The 22,467-nt window shown below is 39.0% G+C and overlaps 1 protein-coding gene across 1 annotated transcript in view; it reads left to right on the forward strand.

Moving 5' to 3' along the window:
- The window catches only part of LOC124612866 (E3 ubiquitin-protein ligase LRSAM1-like), a 185,757-nt gene that overhangs the window by 28,267 nt on the left and 135,023 nt on the right, over positions 1-22,467 (forward strand). The window contains exons 5-6 of the mRNA XM_047141297.1: positions 8,368-8,668; positions 10,801-10,895. Coding sequence (XP_046997253.1) covers positions 8,368-8,668; positions 10,801-10,895 — 396 coding nt within the window. The remainder of the gene's footprint in view (positions 1-8,367; positions 8,669-10,800; positions 10,896-22,467) is intronic.

Below are 22,467 nucleotides of genomic sequence, written 5' to 3' on the forward strand. Positions count from 1 at the left end.
CCTAAAACTAATAAATAGCATTAAACTAATGAATAATGAAAATAAATAATTTGTAGTTCTGTGTAGTGTGAATTTTTTAGCATTTGTATAAATCAGCTGCCCTCACACTTCTGTCTTTTACCTGTGTCTGCACTTGCATACCATAATCCAATACAGCCTCAGTAAATACCTCTCACTTTCTGCTTATAAAAGCCTGACATCTCTTTGTTTGTCATACAGCATTTAAAGGACATTGTTGCGAGTCTTCAAGCGTCTCAGAAGCTATAAGTTATGTGACTGCCAGCAGCTAAAATGTGACAGTCCTGTGAATGATTAGTATAGAAGTATGGGTTAGGCATGTTGAGGATTGTATAAGTACTGTATTCATTTTGTTGAATTGTATTATGTACAGTGTATCAAACAATAAAAGCATATTCATAAATATGATACAGTTCAAAAGTTAAAGAAGAAATATCTTTTTCAAAGGGTAATTATTGTTCCATATTTCATGTCATATTCCTCAAATCAATAAATACCATGCACTACATACTTCCTAAAATAGCCTATGTTCTTCCTTGGTGCCCAAACTATCTCCATACCAAATTTCATCAAAATTGGTTCAGTGGTTTATTCATGAAAGCATAACAGGCAGCGTGACTTTCGTATTTATGATATTATTATCGATGTAGTAGACACAAATCAGGGAGCTAGATTAGGAAATGAGATGAGATGAGTTTTCTGTTTGGGCATCAGAATAGCTGATGATGACCTAACTAGAGAGTATATGAAATTATAAACTGGTAATAATAAGGAAAGCATTTCTGGAAAAGAGAAATTTGTTAGCATCAAATATAAAATGAAGTGTCCCAACTTGTGTGTTGTGGGTGCAGCCTTATATGGAGTGAAACATGGATGGCAAGCAGTTCAAACAGGAAGAGGATAGAAGCTTCTGAAATGTGGTGCTATAGGAGAATGCTGGATATTAGATGGACGGATCAAATAAGCAATGATTAGTTACTGAATTAAATTGGGTAGAGGAGAAGTTTATGGCACAGCCTGACTAAAATAAATGATTGAATAATAGGGCATATCTGGAGGCAGAGACACCAAGGAATTTTCAGTATGGTAATGGAGGGAAATGTGTGTGGGAGGGGGGGGGGGGGGGGAGGGCTTATAAAAATTGTAGAGGGAGACTAAGGCTTGACTACAGTAAGCAGGTTGAAATGGCTGTAGGTAGCATTAGTTCTAGAATGAGATTTTCACTCTGCAGCGGAGTGTGCGCTGATATTAAACATCCTGGCAGATTAAAACTGTGTGCCGGACCGAGACTCGAACTCGGGACCTTTGCCTTTCGCGGGCAAGTGCTCTGCCAACTGAGCTACCCAAGCACGACTCACGCCCTGTCCTCACAGCTTCACTTCTGCCAGTACCTCGTCTCCTACCTTCCAAACTTTCGCAGGAGAGCTTCTGTAAAGTTTGGAAGGTACTGAGGTACTGGCAGAAGTGAAGCTGTGAGGACGGGGTGTGAGTCATGCTTTGCTAGCTCAGTTGGTAGAGCTCTTGCCCGCGAAAGGCAAAGGTCCCGAGTTTGAGTCTCAGTCCAACACACAGTTTTAATCTGCCAGGAAGTTTCAGCATTAGTTCTGTCAAGATGGAGAGTTGTATGTGGAATAGGATAACACACAGAGGTGCATCAAACCAGCATGGGCTGAAGACCACAACAATGCCGTTGTCTGACAAGGAAACATCACCAGCTTGACCATATATTTCAAGAAGGATAAAAGCACATATGCAATATATCAACCCCAGCAATTGATCCTGCATGAAAATTTGGGCTCTAATTCTGATAACAGGCTGTTATGAGCTTCTGAACATACACCCTAAATTTTTGTGCACACCAGTTTTTTGTCACACACTTTGGCCCATTTCAGCCACCTAATGCATGAACATAAAGTACTGTACAGTAGACTAACAACTAGAACTCCCCTGTTTGCAGAATATTAAAGGTGAGGGAAGAGGGAGGTGGAGGTGGACACATCTGGCCAACGTGTTTTTAAATATTGTTTGAGAACACACATTATTTTACCAGAAAAATAGTAAGGAATAGCACATCCCAACAAATGTACTTCACTTTAACAGTGCCAGCTTTAAAATTCAAAAAGAAAATATTGAACATCAGTGATGTTAATAATTACATGGTGCTACACTACTTCTTTGATGACAAACGTACCTGTTTCATTCATTTACACTGCATTTGTGAATTGCAGTGTAAAAGTGTTCAAAGTAAGGATATCTCTGGCAGCAGCTACATATTAGAAACTGCTCAGTTTAACAAAATGAACAAAGTATGTTACCAGTGTCAAAACGGTATGTCACAAACCTCTTATTCACTCCACTGTGCAGTACTTTGTGCTCGGGCATTAAGTGGCTGCAGGGGGGCAGAGGGAGTGACAACTGGTGCATGTACATATCTAAAAACTGCGCTTCCAGGAAGTCATAACTGTGTACTACCAGAAATGTGGGTCACAGTTTCATGCAGGATCAGTTGCTGAAGCTGATATTCAGCAAATGCGCTCTTTTCCCCCTTGAAATATGAGGCCAAGTTGGTGATGTTTCCTTGTGAGTTCTTGGAGTTATGATGCATCAGAAGTAGAACAAATTAAGTACTCTCTATTTATATAAAATTATGGTATGTATTTGGTTTTTCCATGCTTCTGACGTGCATAATTTTTTGTGAAGCATACTTCGATGGCCATTATATCCTAGCAAACAGCGGCTGCTAGTATCTTTGGGTACACACTACCCCAACAGCCTTGGCATTTGGCACTGATTTTGCTCCACTGCATAGTTTGCCAGGCTTCTCAAACAGAATAAAACATTACATCAGCTGCATAATATTTAAGAACCTTTTTGAAATAAGGATGACAGCTTATTCATTTATATACCAAAAAGTGGCATTGTGTACATTGAAAAACAAGATTATCTTTTTGTGTCTTGAAAGTCATGCATAAATTTACTTCCACCCATATTAATTGCTGCTACAGCTCTGCATAGCTACCAAACACAATATTACAGAAGTAGAATATCGTTCTTGATGTGCCCAGGAAAATAAGGTAACAAATATCTCAAAAGGCCATTTGCATGGGTCAGTATGTTTTTCAGAATTTTAGGATGTTGCTCTGGAGATTTTACTACTAAAGTTATGTGACAACACTGTTGTTGTCGTCTTCAGTCCAGAGACTGGTTTGATGCAGCTCTCCATGCTACTCTATCTTGTGCAAGCTTCTTCATCTCCAAGTACCTACTGCAACCTACATCCTTCTGAATCTGCTTAGTATATTCATATCTTGGTCTCCCTCCACGATTTTTACCCTCCATGCTGCCCTCCAATACTAAATTGGTGATCCCTTGATGCCTCAGAACATGTCCTGTCAACTGACCCCTTCTAATGTAAGTTAATTAATCATGTATGAGTATTTTGTGTCACTCACTATAACTGGCAGTTTAGATGGAACTTAAGACAGTATTTGCAAGTTGTGCATTATAATCTATTGGAATGGTGTCATAATGCTACAGTGCATATCTGCTGCTGAAAGACAAATCGTTAAAAAATACAAGCATAAATTGAAGTGACATAATGAATAGAATAAGCATAGTGACATGATGACTTTGTACATTCCTAAATCAGTACACAATGAAGAAAAAATGTTGCACTTGGAGATAGAACGCAGTTTCTCATCAGATTCTAGACAAAAGTTTATCAAGCAAAATCAGATTGGATGCATTTTGAAAACACATATATGAAAACAAGGAACTGGCAACACTGTACAAAGGAACATGTATCACCCCAGACTACCTACAAACCATCGTAGCTCATTGAGAAGATTGCTGGGACAGCAAATCCACATCCACTATGGAACTGTGGTTCGAATCCTCATCAGGCTCCTATTTGATTTCTTAGACATCCATTCCCTAGTTTTTGTTGTTAATAAATAGGACATCATTTTGTCACTGACAATAACTTATCACATGAAACTTGGATCCATTACCTGAAATACAGGTATCTAGAAAAATCAGCAGGGGCTGAGCACAGTTTGTTAAATAAACATAAGATTTTATTCAATGAAACAAGAATACTTGCTCACACTTCAAACTATTGGGACTCTGTCATCAGGGAAGCAGTTGAAATTAGACTATGTTAAAATAATTTCAACAGAGACTCCGGATATGCACTCATCAATGCATGGAAGCACGCAGTTGATAAAGAAAGAGCGCAGAGGGAGATTCTTGCATTCCTCGCAGTTCTCCGCCTGTTGTGATGGATGGTGCTGCAAGCAACGCTGGATAAAGTGCGCAAACAAAATCTATAAACATAGAGGCCACCACCTCCGTACACGCCGTTTTCACCGTGATGTCATCCAGCCAATGAGAAGCCCTCCACTGCTTATAAGAGCGGAAGCCTCACCAGTCCATGACAGTCAGTTTTACCCCTGACAAAGATTACATAGGTGGTCATTGAAAGCTTGGGATTTTATCCAAATTTGACAGGGCAAGTAAACCGAGAACTTTTTATGCAACTTACCCTCGTATGTAACCTCCTAACTGTTTTGCTGAGAAGTGTTACCCTCCAAATTTTATGCATTCCTGTACCAACGTCACAATTATGAACATTGTAGTTTCTCTCACTGCTGATAGTTAGCACTAGCGTCCAGATTATAATCATTGTAATTCCTTTTGCTGTCACTTGTTAGTGTTTTGCTGCAGTGTATTGCTACTGGCTTGTGCTTGTGTAGTTTTCGCAACATTACCGTGTTGTTTTGTAGCATGTTGGTGCAGTTGTTACAGTATTACATCTGCTTGCAGCATTCTAAAATGAACAGTGATTATTCCAGTGATGAAGATCAGTGGGAAGACATCCCTGTTTCAGAATCTGATGATGACTCTTTTGACCTTTCGTCAAGTGAGGAAGAATGTGATGAAGACACTGATATGTATTGTGAGAGTATGGCATATTTGGGATAAAAATGATTGTGTTCCACTAAGATTTCCATTTACTGCTAACTGCTAATCCTGGCTGTATGATTCCTTTTGCTGATTATGAACTTGAAATATTTGAACACTTATTTAATTGGGATTTGGTGGAAATAATTCGGTTGGAAACAGCTAAATATATCAGTCAGTGTTTTTCAACCATTAGATGTAATGTTTTGCCACCATCATGTGAAGAACTTCTTTTCCTTGCTCTAACCATTTTGCAAGGTGTTGTTCACAAACCTGAATTGCAGATGGACTGGATGCAATAGACAAGCACATGAACTCCATTTTTCAATGACGTAATGTCTTACAAAATGTTTTGCTAAATGAAAAAGTATCTTCATTTTTCTTGTAATTGAGTGTATGATGCTGCAAATCACACAGATCCTTGGCTGAACAAAATTTGGCCAGTTTACCAGCACGTTGAAAATAAAATCAAAGCTTCTTATGTTCCTAAATGGGTCATTATGGTGGCTGAAGATCTACTTTTTCGCAATGGCCAACTGGGTTGGATACAGTATATCCTGATGAAAATATCAAGATATGGAATCAAATGCTACATGCTGTGTGAATCATCTAGCAGATACATGTGGTCCCTGATTACTTATGTGGGGGAAAGGAGAAAGCTGGATTCAAACTTTACAGATTTTCCAGTGTCGTAATAAGTTGTTTTGACACTTTCCACTCCTAAAGCAAGGTTACTGTCTAATGACAGATAGCTTTTACACATCCCCAGAGTTAGCAGATTTTCTAATTTTGAAATCCAGCGATAGATATGGAACAGTAAAAATGACCCAAAAAGACATGCCACAATCTCTCCTAAATAAAAAATTACAAAAAGGTGAAGTTGCAGGTGAAAAATGAGGAAAAGCTGTAGCATTGCGTCGGAAAGACTAGAAAGATGTGGTGTTTCTTTCAACTATCCACACTATGGGTATGATGGAGACTGAGAAAAGGTCAAAGAAAATAATGAAGCCAAAGCTTTCGCTTGAGAGGAGTGGACCGAGCTGATCAGAGAATGGCATCATATCCAATACCAGAAAGCAAGGCAAGACATACTACAAGAAAAATCTTTGTCCATTTCCTGGAAATTCCTGTGTGGAATTCTTTTATTTTGTGTGGCATGTCTGGAGAGAAGCAGGAATTACTGGAATTTATGTTGACCTTCTCGGAAAAAATAGTTGAGAAATACAAAGGGGGTGCCATTTCTCCTGAGCCAGGCTGACCGGGATGAACACACCACCCTCTTCGGTTGACAGAAAGACATTTTCCAGAAGTATTAAGCCGACAGAGAAGAAGAGCAGTTTGACATGAATATGCACAATTTGCTCCTAGAAACAGGATGCACATGGGAAGTTCGTCTGGAGGGAAGTACGATACTACTGCCCCCAATGCCAGGTCCCTTTGTGCATCACACCCTACTTCAGAATCTGTCATGCAGAAACGGGTTTATAATACCATTCTAAGTTGATTCTCGTTTGTATGTACCATCTGATCTATATCTTTAAATAAAATAAATTTCATCTTTTTAATAAACAGTGTGTTGTAACAAGTATTTGCAGAGATTTGTGATGAGCCCAAGTTATCTTGGGATAATACCATTTATCCACCTCGTCCTACAATATCTCCTTACATTTTTCTGATAAATGTAGGAATGAGTTGCCAAAGCAATATATTTTCAAAAAAACGTAAAATTACGTAGTAGAGGAAATAAGCAAGGCTTTGAAAGTTTTGTGGCAAGAATAGGTACATTATGAAGTTAAAGGAAGCATTTACAGGGAAATGGATTTGTCATGGAGGTCCAGTGTACTGGCCTCCATGTTCCCTGAGCCTTAATTCACTATATTTTTATTTGTGGGGACACTTAAAGGAACAAGTTTATAGTACTCCACCCATGGATGTACACGGCCTGATAGCCTGCATGCTTGATGCTTCAGCAATATTGCACGCAGGAAGATTGTGTAGGGTCCAGGAAAGCACACTCCAGCAAGTGGCAAAGTGTTTGCAAATGCAGGGTGGTCATTTGAACATCATCTCTAAAGTGCATGTTGCTCATATGTGTACGTACTGGCTCTTTGAGGATAAGCATGGCCGTCAGACGTACAGAATAGAATTTTTATGCATAGCATAATGTGCAATCTAGTATAGCCTACCTACTGTGTTTTTTGAGCCTCATTGGATACAGCCAATGTTGTTGTGGATGTACCAGAGTGATCATTTATGTCTGTAAGAAGTTTGTATTATGTCTTAATGCTTAAATAAAGGTGACATAGACAGAAATAAATACACAAGTTATCACATAGTGGAGGCATAAATTGGATACAGCGTAATGGTTTAACTAGGGGGGTGAGTTTGGCATGAACGCAACTCAAACATTGGTAAGTCTGCATATCCGTTACCCGCAACGTTGCCTCATTCAACTGAGCTAATGCCAAGGCTCTGGCACAGTGCAGAGTTTGTGCTTCCTGTTCTTGTTCACACTGCACGCAGTTACGGTGTTGGCATAGCCTCACTTTTTAAATTGTATTTCTGTTAAACCTATTGGTGGGGCTAGATTTTGCTAGGTACACTTATGACTTGAATTGGGATGAAGAATCACATGCTCACTGTCAAGTGAGCACCAAATGCACAACTAAGTTGCCACCTGAACATTCCTTGTATGTACAAAGTATTTGCTTATTGAATATTTGTTCACTGTTCAGTAATATTAATCAGGGTCCATCTAGTCTGTACCCTGAATCCATGTGTTTTCCTCCTCCAACTTTGCTCAGATTTCACCTCCTTACTGGCTGCAGATAAAGCTGCTGAAAATAACTTCTCATTCTCATTCACTCGACCACATAAATAAGAAGTGAGATTCAGTTCACTTTCTTATATTATCTTCAAAGTTAACACTCAACACATGATAAATGAGGACAGCTAGCAGCTCGTATATTGCCTCTCTGTACTACATTCATAACAGAGCTGATATTCCACTTGATAATTAACAGCTACACTACATTTATTTTCTTTGACATTTAGCGTTCTTAGATTTCAAGGAACTCTTTCTTCTGCACCACCTGCTCCATGGAACTCCTATCTCCTCCTCAGCAGGTAGGGTTGTCTGACTGCTATCCACTTCCATACAGTCACTGGATCATTTACCTCTGGTATCAGCACCTACCATTTAAAATACTTCCCACCAGTGGGGTGCTCCCCACTTATCAACTAGTCTCAGGCATGAACACCTTTTCTCTGACATGTGTATTTAAGGATGTGATACCTCTCATTCAAGGAATGGGATGTATCACTAAAATATACTGTGACTTTTATTATGTTTTGACAGGTTGCTTGAAGATCCATTGTTTGTTGCAGGTTTTGAATCTCAGCAGAAACTCCTTAAAACAGCTTCCTGCCACTGTATCTGAGCTCAAATTATTAAATACATTGGATGTATCAAACAATAGACTGAAAGATATTTTATGTGAGTTCAATGAACTCAGACATTTGGAATCTTTGGATGTTCGGGGAAATAAATCACTGTCTAAGCTGCCAACCTCCCTTGGACATTGTGTACATTTGAAAAAGTTATTAGCAGATACAGACTCCTTAAGATACCCACCTCCCAACATAGTACAACAAGGAACTACAGCTGTTGTTACATTTCTGTCACAAGGTACTGTGTTTAATTTATGCTCAAAAGAGAAAAATAAATTTTAAATGTTTTGTAGTTGTCTTATTCAGTTGAATTATGCAATCGCAGGAAATTTGTTATTGAACTGTTATGTTTGGCTGTGATCTCCACTTATGTCATTATTTTTTTCTCTTGTGAATTGTATTCGCTCAGATAACCAAACAGCAAAATTGCTATGTTCCTTAAATTTGTGAACAGGATGCACCATGTAGGACTAAAATTTTTGTATGCAGCTTCCATTTTTTTAAACTTCTGGCAGGTTAAAATTGAAAGTCTTTTGTATGTATGGGACTACAGCTGCTGGACTGGGTCTCAGACCCAGAACCTTTCATTCTATGGACAACGATTTTACTGACCAAGTTAGCCAGACAAGGATCTGGGTTTGAGTCCCAATCCAGCAAAGAGCTCTAATCTGCCAGGAAATTTCTTTCTGGTTTATTTTTGTTTCCTCAAATTCTCATATTGTTAAGTGTCAAGATGTTTTGTTATTATCATCATCAGCAGCAGTTCTATTATTATTACTCTTATTATGAAGTATTGCCCTGTAGTATCAATACTTTTTCTAAAAAAAGTTTGACATGAGCTAGATCGGTTGATGTCCTCAAAATATATTATGCACACATATTGTGTAATTTGGGAGAGATATTAGATGTTTCATAAAGATTAATTCAATTTCACAATACTACATTTTCCTCATGAATGAAAATAGAAACTAGAGGTAAATTTTAACTTCCTTGTATTTATTGTGGATGATTAACTGTAACTGTGATTTAAATTGGCAGTTTTTGTTGGTACTCGCTCTTTCCCTGCGGCTTTGTTGGCATAGGCATTTGACACATATCGGATATATTGCACACGTCTTCTCCTTCTCCTCTCCCTCCCCCGTTTCTGTCTCTCCACTCACCTTCCCACTTCTATCTGTGTATTTCCTGTTCCCCACTCTTTCCCTCTCTCCATCTTATCTTTCCTCTTCTTTTAATCTCCTTTGCCCATATCTCCAACCATTTCTTGCCCGCCCACTCTCTCTGCGCGCGCGCGCACCCACCCACTCACACACACACACACACACACACACACACACACACACACACACACACACACACACACATCATATCCATGACAAATTCATTTTGATAACCTTCATTTTCTCAGCTTTTGTTAAGGTTATCATGGGCCTGTACATCACCACCCTATCAGGTGCAGATGGCCCAGAATATTATGTTCCTGTAACCCCCAATGTGATGGTGAGCCTGCTGTCACTTAAAAACTAGGTAGCAGTTCAATAAATCATGTCAAATGCAAGCAGCAACTGGTTGTATATTATACCAATGTAAACTGTGAAATTTTAAACAGTGCGTAAGGCTGCTAAATTTTAATTTTAAAAGAACCATCCTATTTTGCAAAGTTTGCACATATGCGTGCTCATACAATCCTGTGGTACTTCTTACAATTATTTTTAGAATCAGTTTTCATTCACTTTTCACTAATTTTCAATGTGGCTTGCACTGGATGCTCAACAGACATCCAGAGTGCAGACAAACATATTTTATATTTTCATGTCTGCAGTTATTGCACTCAGTACTGCTATAATGTGGCATTGCAGTTCATCCAACACTATTTGAAGGGGTGGCACAAGCCCTTACTAAAATAAAAGTCTCATAAAATGAGATCAAGCGACCTTGGTGACCTGTAGTGCAATGCAAGATCTGTTTGGCCCATATGCTGTAGGAGGTTCAGACCCATAATCTCGACAAACAATCACAGTTATAACTGAATTGATCTAGAGAACCAAAAATTCATTTTGTTGCTTTATTTTGACTATCTTCATTAGATGCATTTGGGCAAAGCTAAACTTACGGATTTGATGCACAAGTTAAAATCCACCCCAAGTTTCTACCTTCATTCATGCAGGAGATATAGTTTTGCAAAAACAGATTAATCTTTTTGAAAATACTGTAGTATTGTAAATATTTATTAGAAGAATTTTTGTGGTCTTTTTTATGGAATGTTGAACAGAGTATTTTGTAAATGAGAAACATAGAATCATTTTAGTTTACCTTTAGCACATAATGATTCAATTATGAAAGCTGACTTTTGCTGTTTTCTCATTTCAGAGTGTGGTTTAGAATATATACCACCAAGTGAATCCGAGCCTGATAGTGGCATACCAACAGTGACTGAAAGTGATGACATAGACTGGGAATTCCAGGTGATCTTTATAACTACAGCATATTTGTTTTCTATAATCCATTATAAGGTGTGAAAGAAGAAATATTGTAAGTAGTTGATAGTGGAAATTCGGGTAATGGCTACTTTGGTGCAAGCATCTTGCTAAACAAAGTTTTGTTAAATATGTAATATCATGGACCTTAGGAATCCAAACTGCACTACTGCATTTTATTTGCAGAACACTAAGATCTGAAGAGAGGTTAGTGGAGTTGGAGAGTAATTGAAATAAGGCCAGATGTGATATAATAAGGTTACCAGATCTGCGGCAACATAAATGAAAATCAAATAGAGTTAATGTTTTATTACAGTGGAACAGAGCAAGGAGGAAATAGGGATGCAGGAAATGGCTTGGAGAGATAGTGAAGAGACACAATGAAAATATGATAAAATAAATAATTTAGAACATTAAGAGTATGGAGAAGCTAAAACAGAAATGAAAATGGGATAGACATCACACTCTAGATATCTTTAAATGTGTGAGTAGTTCAAGAGGTGAAACAGGAATGCAGATTACTGACAATAAAAATAACAACATTCTAAAATTAAAGTCCAGATGAGCTGAATGAAATTATTCAATTTACGAAGAACTAAGGGCACCTAAGGATGATGGTGTTACAGGATAAAGTAATATAAAAGTGTGGTGTCACCACCAGACACCACACTTGCTAGGTGGTAGCCTTTAAATCGGCCGCGGTCCATTAGTATACATCGGACCCGCGTGTTGCCACTGTCTGTGATTGCAGACCGAGCGCCACCACACGGCAGGTCTAGAAAGACTTTCTAGCACTCGCCCCAGTTGTACAGCCGACTTTGCTAGGAAAGGTTCACTGACAAATACGCTCTCATTTGCCGAGACGATAGTTAGCATAGCCTTCAGCTACGTCATTTGCTACGACCTAGCAAGGCGCCATTATCAATAGATATTTAACTTGTGATGCCTGTACAGTCAGACCGATGTTCTCCAATTATGGATTAAAGTTAAATATTACATCAACTACATACTTTATTTGCTACTATAAATTCCCTTAACTGTTCCAGACCTCACGCCAGTCTGTGTGAGCTTAAAAGCGTGCATTTCGGCCTCCTCTAGCAACACGGTGTTGGCTCTTCTGCCAACACTTCAAAAAGAAATACTTAAAATTTGATTACAGACTATCTACAGATGACCAAGATTAGCCAAAACTGGAACATTGTCGCATTTATTCTACATCACAAGAAGGGAAAAAATGTAGACCTGGCAGCCTACTTTACTTGGTCTAAAAATTATTCACTAAAATTATCATCAACAAAATTCATTTTGTTTTCTCACCTCAAGTCACACAAATCGTATTGTGATTGGTTTCTGCTTCTAAGTAAGTAATCATCAGATGCTTTGAATCAGTTACATAGCAACTCAACTGAACAGGCCAAGAGGTGCATTGATAATTGAGTGTGTCTCTCTTAACCTGCTGAGTTTGGCAGTTAGTATGCAACAGATTCAAAACCTCTGATGATACGAAGAAGTCAAAACCAGTCATGATACTATTTGTCTGATCTGAGGCTGAGAAAAACAATAATTTTAAATGCTGTAAACAAATTATTACAATGAAAATGTTTTGGTTACTTACATTGTAACCAAAACATCTTCACAGTAATTTAAATCATTTAAAACCATTGTGGGGCACAATTACAGTTAGAAATACATTGTCTCACATCTTGTTTTAGTTGTAGGGCACCACCACCCAAGGGAAATTTCGTCATTTGGGAAAACATAAAGTGAAAGCTATTGTAAAATGTATCTCCTCATGAACTGTTGGTTCAAAACCAATAACAGCACTATTTAAATAAATAAATAACATTGTAAAAAGTGGCTTGTTGCTGTTATTTTCTATGTAAGAGTCAACCTATATTTTGTACACAGCCATAAGCTCAGAATGTCAGTTTTCGACAATGTAGCAGCAAATCGATAATGGTGAACTATGGAACACCACCGATAATAGTGAGTGCTTCCTTCATGATTTGGGAATAGTTACAGTGGGTCTTGTCTGATTACTTGGAAGCAAAAGCATTTGGCCTGTCCTGTGGACCAAATCTGTGTGAGAGCACAACACTGATTTCATACGAAGTAGTGTCCACTGCCAAAACCACAGGCTTCGTGGGATCAAAATAACAAGGCATCTGCCCCTCACCAAGGCATTTTTGAGTGTCTGGAATGTATCCTGACACTCTTTGGTTTAAACAAAAGGCACATTCTTCTGGTGCAAAGGATGCAACAGAGGCACGATCTGAACTGCATTGGGTATAAACCAGATACAATATTTCAACTTCCCAAGAACTGACTGCAGTTCTGCCATGTTCCATGGGGCAAGGAGGTCCTGGATAGTCAGCAGTTGTGGTTGAAGGGGATGAACACCTTTGCTATTGGCCTACATACTGAATTTTGGTCTGAAAAAGGCACATTTGACGAGGCAACACTTCAAACCTGCATCTGAAAGCAGTTGAAAAAATGTACAAAGGCTACTGATATGTTTCCCCTGTGTATGTTCTGACACCACAGTATCGTTCAAGTGATTTGAACAGAACGGAACTTTTACAGTAAGCTGTTCTAAGTACAACCATAAATGTGTGTTAACCACAAACACTTTCCGAGTCTCCTCATTTAGTGGAATTAGCAAATACGCATCATGTAAGTCAATTTTTGAAAAATAGCAGCTTGCACCAAACATGTCCATTATCTCCTCAGGGCAAGGCAACAGATAAGAATCAATTATTGTTTGTGGATTCGCAGTGGATTTAAAGTGAATGCAAAGATGAAGTCTTCCAGAAGGCTTTGGCAATATGACTAAGGGGAAAGCCCATTGACCATTTGGATACGAGCAATAACACCACTGTGTTGCCATTCTTTAAGTTCTCTTGCAACTTTGTCTCTAAGTGCATGAGGGATGGAACATTCCCATAAAAACCTAGGTTGGCCTTTGTCCTTCATTGTAACGTACGCCCCAAAATTATTGTCTCTACCTAGTTCTTCAGAAAATAGATCAGGAAACTCTGCAATCAGTTGAGTAATACTGTCTTTTGGGTTGAAACCAGAAACAGAAAGTACATCATCCTGAATACAAAGACCAAACAAATCAGAAGAATGTAACCCAAAAATATTTTGACAGTCTCTCGAATGCAAAATTGTAAATGTCACTGCTCTGGTGTGAGACTGGAATATGGCAGGCAAACTGCATGTACCAAGCACTGTAAGGTCCAGACCATTATACGCGAGATTTTGTCAACTGTGGCGCACCCAACTGTTCACATGTAGCGTATTAAGCAATGTAATTTCTAACTGAAGTCACACACAGTGTCCGGCAATGACTAAGTTCACAAACAGTTTGTTTCACTATATTTGCAAAGCACTTGGGCGGGCAGAAGACACATTCTGAATCTGTTCATATCTAGTACTGAGTGAGAAGGTGCTCTGCTCTTACAAGAGCAAACTTGGGTGGAGTTCTTTTTCTGTTGCAAGCACACACACTATATGTTACCCGGCTTCCCACAAGCTAAGCAAGTTGCATTCTGCATAGAGCAGTTTTGTCTTTTCTGCATGGAAAAGCAGCAGGAACACGGTTTTGTAGCACTCATTAACACTTGTTTACTCTGTCCATGGTGCAGTGGCCTATTTGTGCACATGGTCAGTCACATGTCCGTACCTGCTTGTCACTTTGCGTTATACTGCAGACGGGAGCTACCTCAAAGGTTTCCATGGCACTGTCACACGGGTCCTGATATTCAATGATTTGCAACACTTTTTTCAAAGTAGGATCAGAATGTTTGAAAATTTATTCATGAATCCTACTGTTTGTCACATCATATGTAATTGCATCATGAATCATTGCGCCACTATAGTACTGTCCACAGACATATTGAAAATGACACTGTTGTGTCAGACCATGAAGTTCAGCGACCCAGTGATGGTATGTCTGTTCTGGGTTTCTCCACAGTCGAAAGAATGTGTAACGAACCACAGCAACCTGTACCTGACCCTTGTAATATGTAGAGGGGGCAGAAACCAATGCTTCAAAAACTAGCAAGCGTGGCCTTCTAATCAGGAATAACTTCTGAGCAAGGCAGTAAACTCCTGCATTGGCCGTTGACTAAAAATAAGAAAGTATCACAGTATGTTGCACTTGATGTGTAGCACAGTGAGTGTTGAACTGAGTGCAGTACCCATTCCATTCCTTTCGTTATTCATTGAAAGCTCACATGGCAAAATGCACAATGCAGGATGCCTTGGATGTTGCTGGCTGTTGTGGTGAAGATGATACAGCAGCAGCTTGTGCATTAATGAGCCACTGGACTGCCATCATTATCTGTAACATTTGGTTGTTCTGAAGCTGAATAAACTGCTAAAGATCAAAGCTGGCAGCAACTGGAGGCATAGGAGGATATGGGTTAGAGACCATTTTAATGAGAGGAATGTCAAGTAATTATACGTACACACACAGCGAAAACATTGTGGCTAGTCTTCAATAAAGAACACAGTTAGTAGCAATTTACATCTGAAAGGAAAAAGAGAGAACTATTAGTGAGACGTTGTGACAAAGCAGCAAAGAGCAAATGCAGCATTGGTTCTGTAGTCATCACCTGATGTTTTTTTGGCTACTGTAGGAGTCAGCACCAACACAAACAAGGAAGGACAGAAGCTGTGATGGCTGGTGGCAGGAATCCCAAATGAACTGTACATATCACATGCTGATTAATGTAACACTTTGTTACTAAAAAGAAAATAAACATAACTTAACATGCTTCCTGTGCATCCTACATGCAAGTACTTTTCACTAATACTACTCGCAGAACACAGGCTGAGCTTCAGCGTGCTATTACTGGTGCTCTGTAAGTCTGTGACCAAACTGTGCTGACCAGCGACAGACAGCTGGTTAAATTAGCATTGACTTGGGGCACTGAACTCTCTCTTCCTGGAGGTGTGGCTCTGCTTGCTCTTGCCATTGGCATATAGGTCACTGTCTTCTTGATGCTGTTTCATGGCACTGTGCCAGTCAGTATGCAGTTGATGCTTTAGGACTGCACAGTATGTCAAGAGGTTTTGTGATTGTAGTTGCATAAATTTTTAAAGTTTGTTTGAGAAGTATTTTGACAAATTTCACAAATTCCAATGGAATTACTCAAAGGTTCTGTTGTCTGTGCTACAATTTTTCTTCATCATGAGTTCAGCATATATAATTTTGATTACTTCTGGATGTTGTAAACAAAGTTATAAGCAGTAAAGAATTTTTGGTAGTAACAAGAGTGACTCTTCAATTTGCTTTATTATTTATGTTTACAACATACCGAAAAGGGTATGTTCACTTGAGATATCATAAAATATAGACATTGACTGAATGGGCAGGCTATCATTGCATGACAGAGAAGGTATATGACATGGCTACTTTCACAGATGGTCCTGCCTTGATGGGATAGGATAAGGTGAGGACAGGATTGGAGAACATGCTGGATGGGTGAATTTGGGAGGTCTTGCTCCTGGGTATTTCACAGGAATGTGACCATTGTGGCAATGGATTGAGACAACTGGGACCAGGATTTTGTGTAGGTTGTGTGGATGATGGAGTACCACCTTAGGAAGGGTGTGGAGAATTGTGTGTATGTTATCCCACATTTCCAGGCTTGATGATAATCAAAACCCTGGTGAAGGATATGGTTTATTGCTCATGTCTTTAATGATTAGGAGGGTGCTGCTTTTCAGCTGACATTTGGGGGATGGTTCGAGGATTGGGAGTGTTGAGGATATTCATTTGTGGCGTATGTTGAGGTGAGGGGGATTAGTGCCTGTCTGCAAAAGCTTTTGTGAGACCTTCATGTACTGGGCAGGGGAACTGCTGTCACTGCAGATACACCATCACAGGTGGCAGGGCTATACGGGAGAGATTTTTTGGTGTGGAATGGGAGACAGCTGTCAAAACACAAGTACTGCTGGTGATTGTGGAGAGAGGTATAGATGGAGCCACCAAATAGGTGGATGTCCATGTCTAGGAAGGAGACAGGTTGGGTTGAGGAAGACCAAGTGAAGCAGGTTCCAGAGAAGATATATTCTTATGAGGAGTGCTAGTTCTGCAAGTTTCGCAGGAGAGCTTCTGTAAAGTTAGAAAGGTTGGAGGGGAGATACTGGCAGAACTAAAGAGGTGAGGACAGGTCATGAGTCGTGCTTGGGTAGCTCAGTCGGTAGAGCACTTGCCACGAAAGACAAAGGTCCCGAGTAGAGTCTCGGTCCAGCACACAGTTGTTATCTGTCAGGAAGTTTCAAGATGTATTCATATTTATTAGTTAATGTATTTTCAAGATAGAGCACCATGCCAAAATTAACAATCAGCATCTGTTTAGCAGTCTATCTTGTAATGAACGAAAATTTGAAACTGATAATGGCATGGAAAAATAAAATGTCTTTAAAAAAAGACTTTAAATTGCTGGTTGGTATCTATTTTTATGACATTGAGTATAATACAGGCGTAGAACCCTCATAGTATCTGTTCCTGACAAAAAAACTTTATCAATGCTTATCTTCATGAAGCACAAATAACAGTTGTATTTAAAATAAGCACCATCTAAATATGTCTGCCGTTCTTGCTCCTACAATTTTGTGCAACATTAAATTATTTTTATCCTTACTCATTAACCAGTGTATGGTATATGACTTCAAAAACTTTAAGTTAAAAATCCTGTAGATTTTTTTATTCTTGAAACACTTATCAAAATTAAATCATTTGGTAACACATAAGCTTCTTGCCCTCCACATTTACAATTTTGTCAGTTCTTGCCTAGTAAACAAGCATCTTATACGTAAATGGGTCACACTTAGGAATACTAGCTGACCATAGCTCCTATGCTAGCAAACTTTTCTGCAGCACATGTGGGCACTAACATGAATGCAAAGTTATGTGTGATGTTAAAAGTTTAAGGTACATGGGCTGTTTTGTTGACATTGAAGTGAATCAATATTTCACTGTAGTTTTCCTGTTGTAGGTTTCATTAGTTTAGTGCTTTAGATGTCGAGAACAACCAAAACAAAAAAGAGTGCCTGCTGAACTTTTGATTATGACCTACCTGGTAATTTTTTAACCCTTTCTGTTGTCAGTCATATTGCTGATTGTTTTACGATGATGTAAATATTACAGTGCATGTCTTCATTATCTAGAAATTGCTACAGTAGAGAAGCAGATGTAATTGGCTAAGTTATGTTACATAGTTACTATTTATTTTTAATTGTACAGGAGCTGTTGAAGACCTTTTTTTTTCCTTTATGCCTTTAGCCAAAAAAAAAACATTGAATATTAATTCCTGTCTTTTTTTATTTTTTATTCTAGGCAAAAATCCTGCAGCTTGAGAGACTGAAGGCATGTTGAGTAAATGTGAACCTCTTATAATTTCCTTGCTTTCTTTTCTGATAACTTTTTTTATTGTTAATCTGCTTGTTTACTTTGTGAGATTGAGTTTTACTTTATTATATCTATTTTCAACTCCATTTTATGTTTGCTTAGTTACATTTAACCATTTTAAGTTTACTTTGAACTCCAAAATTTGTTTGCTTGTGCACTGTGTGGAAGTTTTGTGTGTGAATTAATTTAGTAATTGTATTTCTAATCAGGCAAGTAGAATCTTATGCATACCATTACGGCACAGGGAATTTGTTACCAGAATGTCCCTGTTGCTTTTTATGTAATTTATTTTAGTAGGTGGCACAACTGACAGAGGCTTAATCTATAAAATTAGTATAAATCAGTATATACACATGGGACATGCATTGCAACAAAGATTAGTTTGTGTAGGGGTGCAAAATTTGCTGTAAGCCACCAAGGATTGGGGGGGGGGGGGGGTGACTTGGCTAGTGATTTACTACCATGTGGCCTACCTATCGACTGTTACAGAGCATAGTTGACTGTAACTGGCATTATCATCATCGTCGTCATCATGTTGAGGAGACCAGTGCCCTCATGATCTTGGAGAGATATCACACACCATGGTCTCCAATCTACTTGCAAACAAATGTACTGATGTAGTGTGTCTTGCCTGCTCTTTGGCAATGGCTAATTAAGAGGTTTGACAACAATCCTGCACAACACACAGAACTATTCAGCTCACATTAGCGACAGGATTGTTTTCTCCAGCATTTAATTTTTTTGCTCTTGACTATGCTACAGTCAACATGATCTAGGTTTTGTATGGTTTCCAAATCCTGTCACACTTTTTGTTTAATTCATTGTGTTCAGTTGTTTCTAGCCCTAATGTTGTACTGTTTTGTGACCAAGGACAGCATTGTTACCAAGATGAACTAATACACATTTTTTGTGCTCTGCTACTCTGTGAATATTCTTACATTCCTTTATTTGGTCATAGTAAGCACCGCTACCATGAACACATGTTTGTTAAATTGGACACATTAAGTAATGTAAGCATGACCTCACGCACAGTGCACTTTCCTTTTGGATTCAGTTTTTATTTTCGTCAGTCGTCATATTTGTACTTTTATAAAACAAAACTGACAAAAAAGAAGTTTCATTCAATTTCTTTTAAAATAAGAAGCCCAATTGTAAATGGTATTAAGTCTTACAATGTCACTCTCTATTACAATCAAAAGATAATAGGAAAGATGTTGTGGTAGCCCTGCCAGTGAATACTGACACGGAAATGATATCGCTTTGTATCCTACAGGACACAATTTTTATTCGTGGTGCTGTGCAGGCCTGTACTGTGAATTTACCTATTTTCTGGCAGCATATAAAACCACTTATTTTCAATTAAAATTTGTGCACCAGGCATATGATAAGAATTGATATGTCTCAGTATAATGTCAAATGATTCACACACCCTTTTCCTTTGCATGCTTCAGTTAAGAGACAGTGACATGCTAGTCAATAGTAGTCATATAGTCAATGTAGATGACTTACAAGGAATAAGCTCATGTTGCTTGTAACGTATTGTTCAATGTGTGTATTGTTATAAGCAGTTAAAATCAGAATATTTGTTCTGTGTAACTGACAATCTCCAAGCTGGACACGTCTCACTTCCCATATGTAGCAATCTTCAAAGGAGCTTCTACTAAAATATTTAGGTGACACAAAGAAATGAAAACAGAAGGAAACTTTTAGGAATATTTTTGGGAGAAACAGATGTATTACTACACAAGGTCAACTTACTAACATACACTGATGAGTCAAAACATTAGGACCACCTACTGGCAGCCATATTGGTTCACTTCTGGAACACAGTTTAGCAGTGATATGCCATCGATTTGACAAATACTTGATAGGTATCCAGAGGTTTGTGGCACTAGATGCGTATGTACAGATCACACACTTTCCGTAATTAATGGGCAGTTGGTTTGTGGGTGCAGAGCTGACAACCAAAAGGTCTCAATTGAGTTCATCGGATTCAGATAAACCAAATTTGATGGGCTAAATATCAAGGTGAGTTCACTATCATGCTTCTCAAACCATTGCTGTGTGACTCTGGCCTTGTGCCAAGAGCAGTTGTCCTGCTGAAAGATGCCATCGGTATTGAAGAAGATATCAACCATAGGGGGTTACAGGTGCTCCTTAATAATGATCAAGTAGTTCCAGCTATCACAGTGCCTTCGATTATTACTGCAGGTTCCATGGAAGCCCAAGTCAATGTTCCCCATAACATAATATTAGTCCCACCGGCCTGCATTCGTGGCATGCTGCATGTTTCGAGCAGCCTTTCACCTTGATGATAGCCTGCCTGGACGCTAACATCAACTTGGTTTAACAATAAAGGGGATTCATCCAATCAGGTGACATGATTCCATTGATCCATGGTCCGATCTTGATATCCCCATGCTCACTGTAATCATAATTGATTGATGTTGTTGGGTCAACATGGGAACAGGTAGGGGCCCTCTGCTGTGGAACACCATGTTAAACATTGTGCACTGAACAGTGTGTTCCAAAACACTTGCATCTGTGCTAGCACTGTACTCTGTCATCAGATCTGCCACAGATGTCTGCCTATATTGCTTTAGAGAGTGGGCAAGCCACTGATCTCTGTGCTCTGTGATGAGGTATGGATGTCCAACTTCTTGTCACCTACTCGTGGTTCAGCACCACTTTCCATAGATGCTCACGACAGTAGCACGCAAACAGCCAACTAGATTTGCCATTTCCAAGCTGCTCACTCACAGGCATGTGGCTAAAACAGTTTAGCCATTGTCAAAATCCCTTTAGTTGGCAGCTTTCTTCATTTTCAACAACTTATAACTAGACCGATTCCCCATTTGCCTCTGTCCACTCATATCTTACAGTGTCATGTGCCCTCAGCATCACCAGGCAGCATACAACCTCTCAATGGGCTATGGTCATAATGGTTTGGCTCATCAGTGTATGTATTAAAGTGATCTATACGTAGATCACAGCAGGAAAATGTAGGAACTTATTACTGGAAATGAAGAAATAAAAGATAACATAGACTCCACATGGCAGTCAGAATTTTGTAAATTTTTGTATTTATGTGTGTGTGTGTGCGCGCGCGCGCGTGTGTGTGTGTGTGTGTGTGTGTGTGTGTGTGTGTGTGTGTGTGTGTGTGTGCGCGCGCGCGTGTGTGTGGGTTTTCGTGTTAACGCACAATCTGAATCAATATTATTAACATTAGAGAGACAACCAACAATAAATATTGCATCAAATATGACTGTAAAGTATTTTAATGCGATGGGAAGTTACAAACTGAATTTTTATCCATCCCGCGTCCTACGTATTACTTTAAGTAAGATGTATTAACTCCATAGTATCGTTAGCAGAGACAGTGCGCTCTTGTTGTCGAGGCTCGCGACAAGTGCAGCGATCAGCAGTGCCCAATGCCGCAGCGATTTGTTTATGTTGGCTGAGCGTGGACACTGCAGCAGACGCTTCGCCCTAAACAGGGAGAAATCCCCCTTGCTCTGAATGCAGTGAGCGGATATCACTGCCTGCATGTTCTTATAGTAACCAACGTGAGACTCTACTTACAGGTGCCATGGAGCAATTGCAACGGGTATCATGTCATTAGTCATCAGAATATTGACCAGTGATGAAATGTCCACTGTATTTGAATCCCAAGAAAATAGGAACCTTCTCACAAAGGAATGTGAGGTGATATCAAAATATATCCAACATACAAAAATTAATTGGAGGGCTTTCACGTATGCAGTAATAGCACACAAGGAAATATTATATCTTGTAAGCGTATATTTCATTTCCTCTTCTCATATTAACGCCCTTGTTTTAATATGAACTGAGAAAATAAACACGAAAAACTAAAGCTCCTGAGAAGCATAAAAGTCATTTCCTCTTCTCATATCACAACTTTTGTTTTAGTATGAAGTAAAAAAATAAACAGTTTAGAGTTCTGAAGCATAATATGACACCAGATTCTTATCGTAGGCGCTATCGGAAACGCCAAAAGCAGGGAGCTGTCCATTCTTTTGTCCAACAGTCTGTTTCCTTTCATGTATTACTCCCGCTAGGAGATTCTTATTTAAGGACTTGTGGGCATCAAGTTCTTCAGCAGAACAAGCCTTAAGT

This window comes from Schistocerca americana, chromosome 4 (genome assembly GCF_021461395.2).
Source record: "Schistocerca americana isolate TAMUIC-IGC-003095 chromosome 4, iqSchAmer2.1, whole genome shotgun sequence".
NCBI lineage: Eukaryota > Metazoa > Arthropoda > Insecta > Orthoptera > Acrididae > Schistocerca > Schistocerca americana.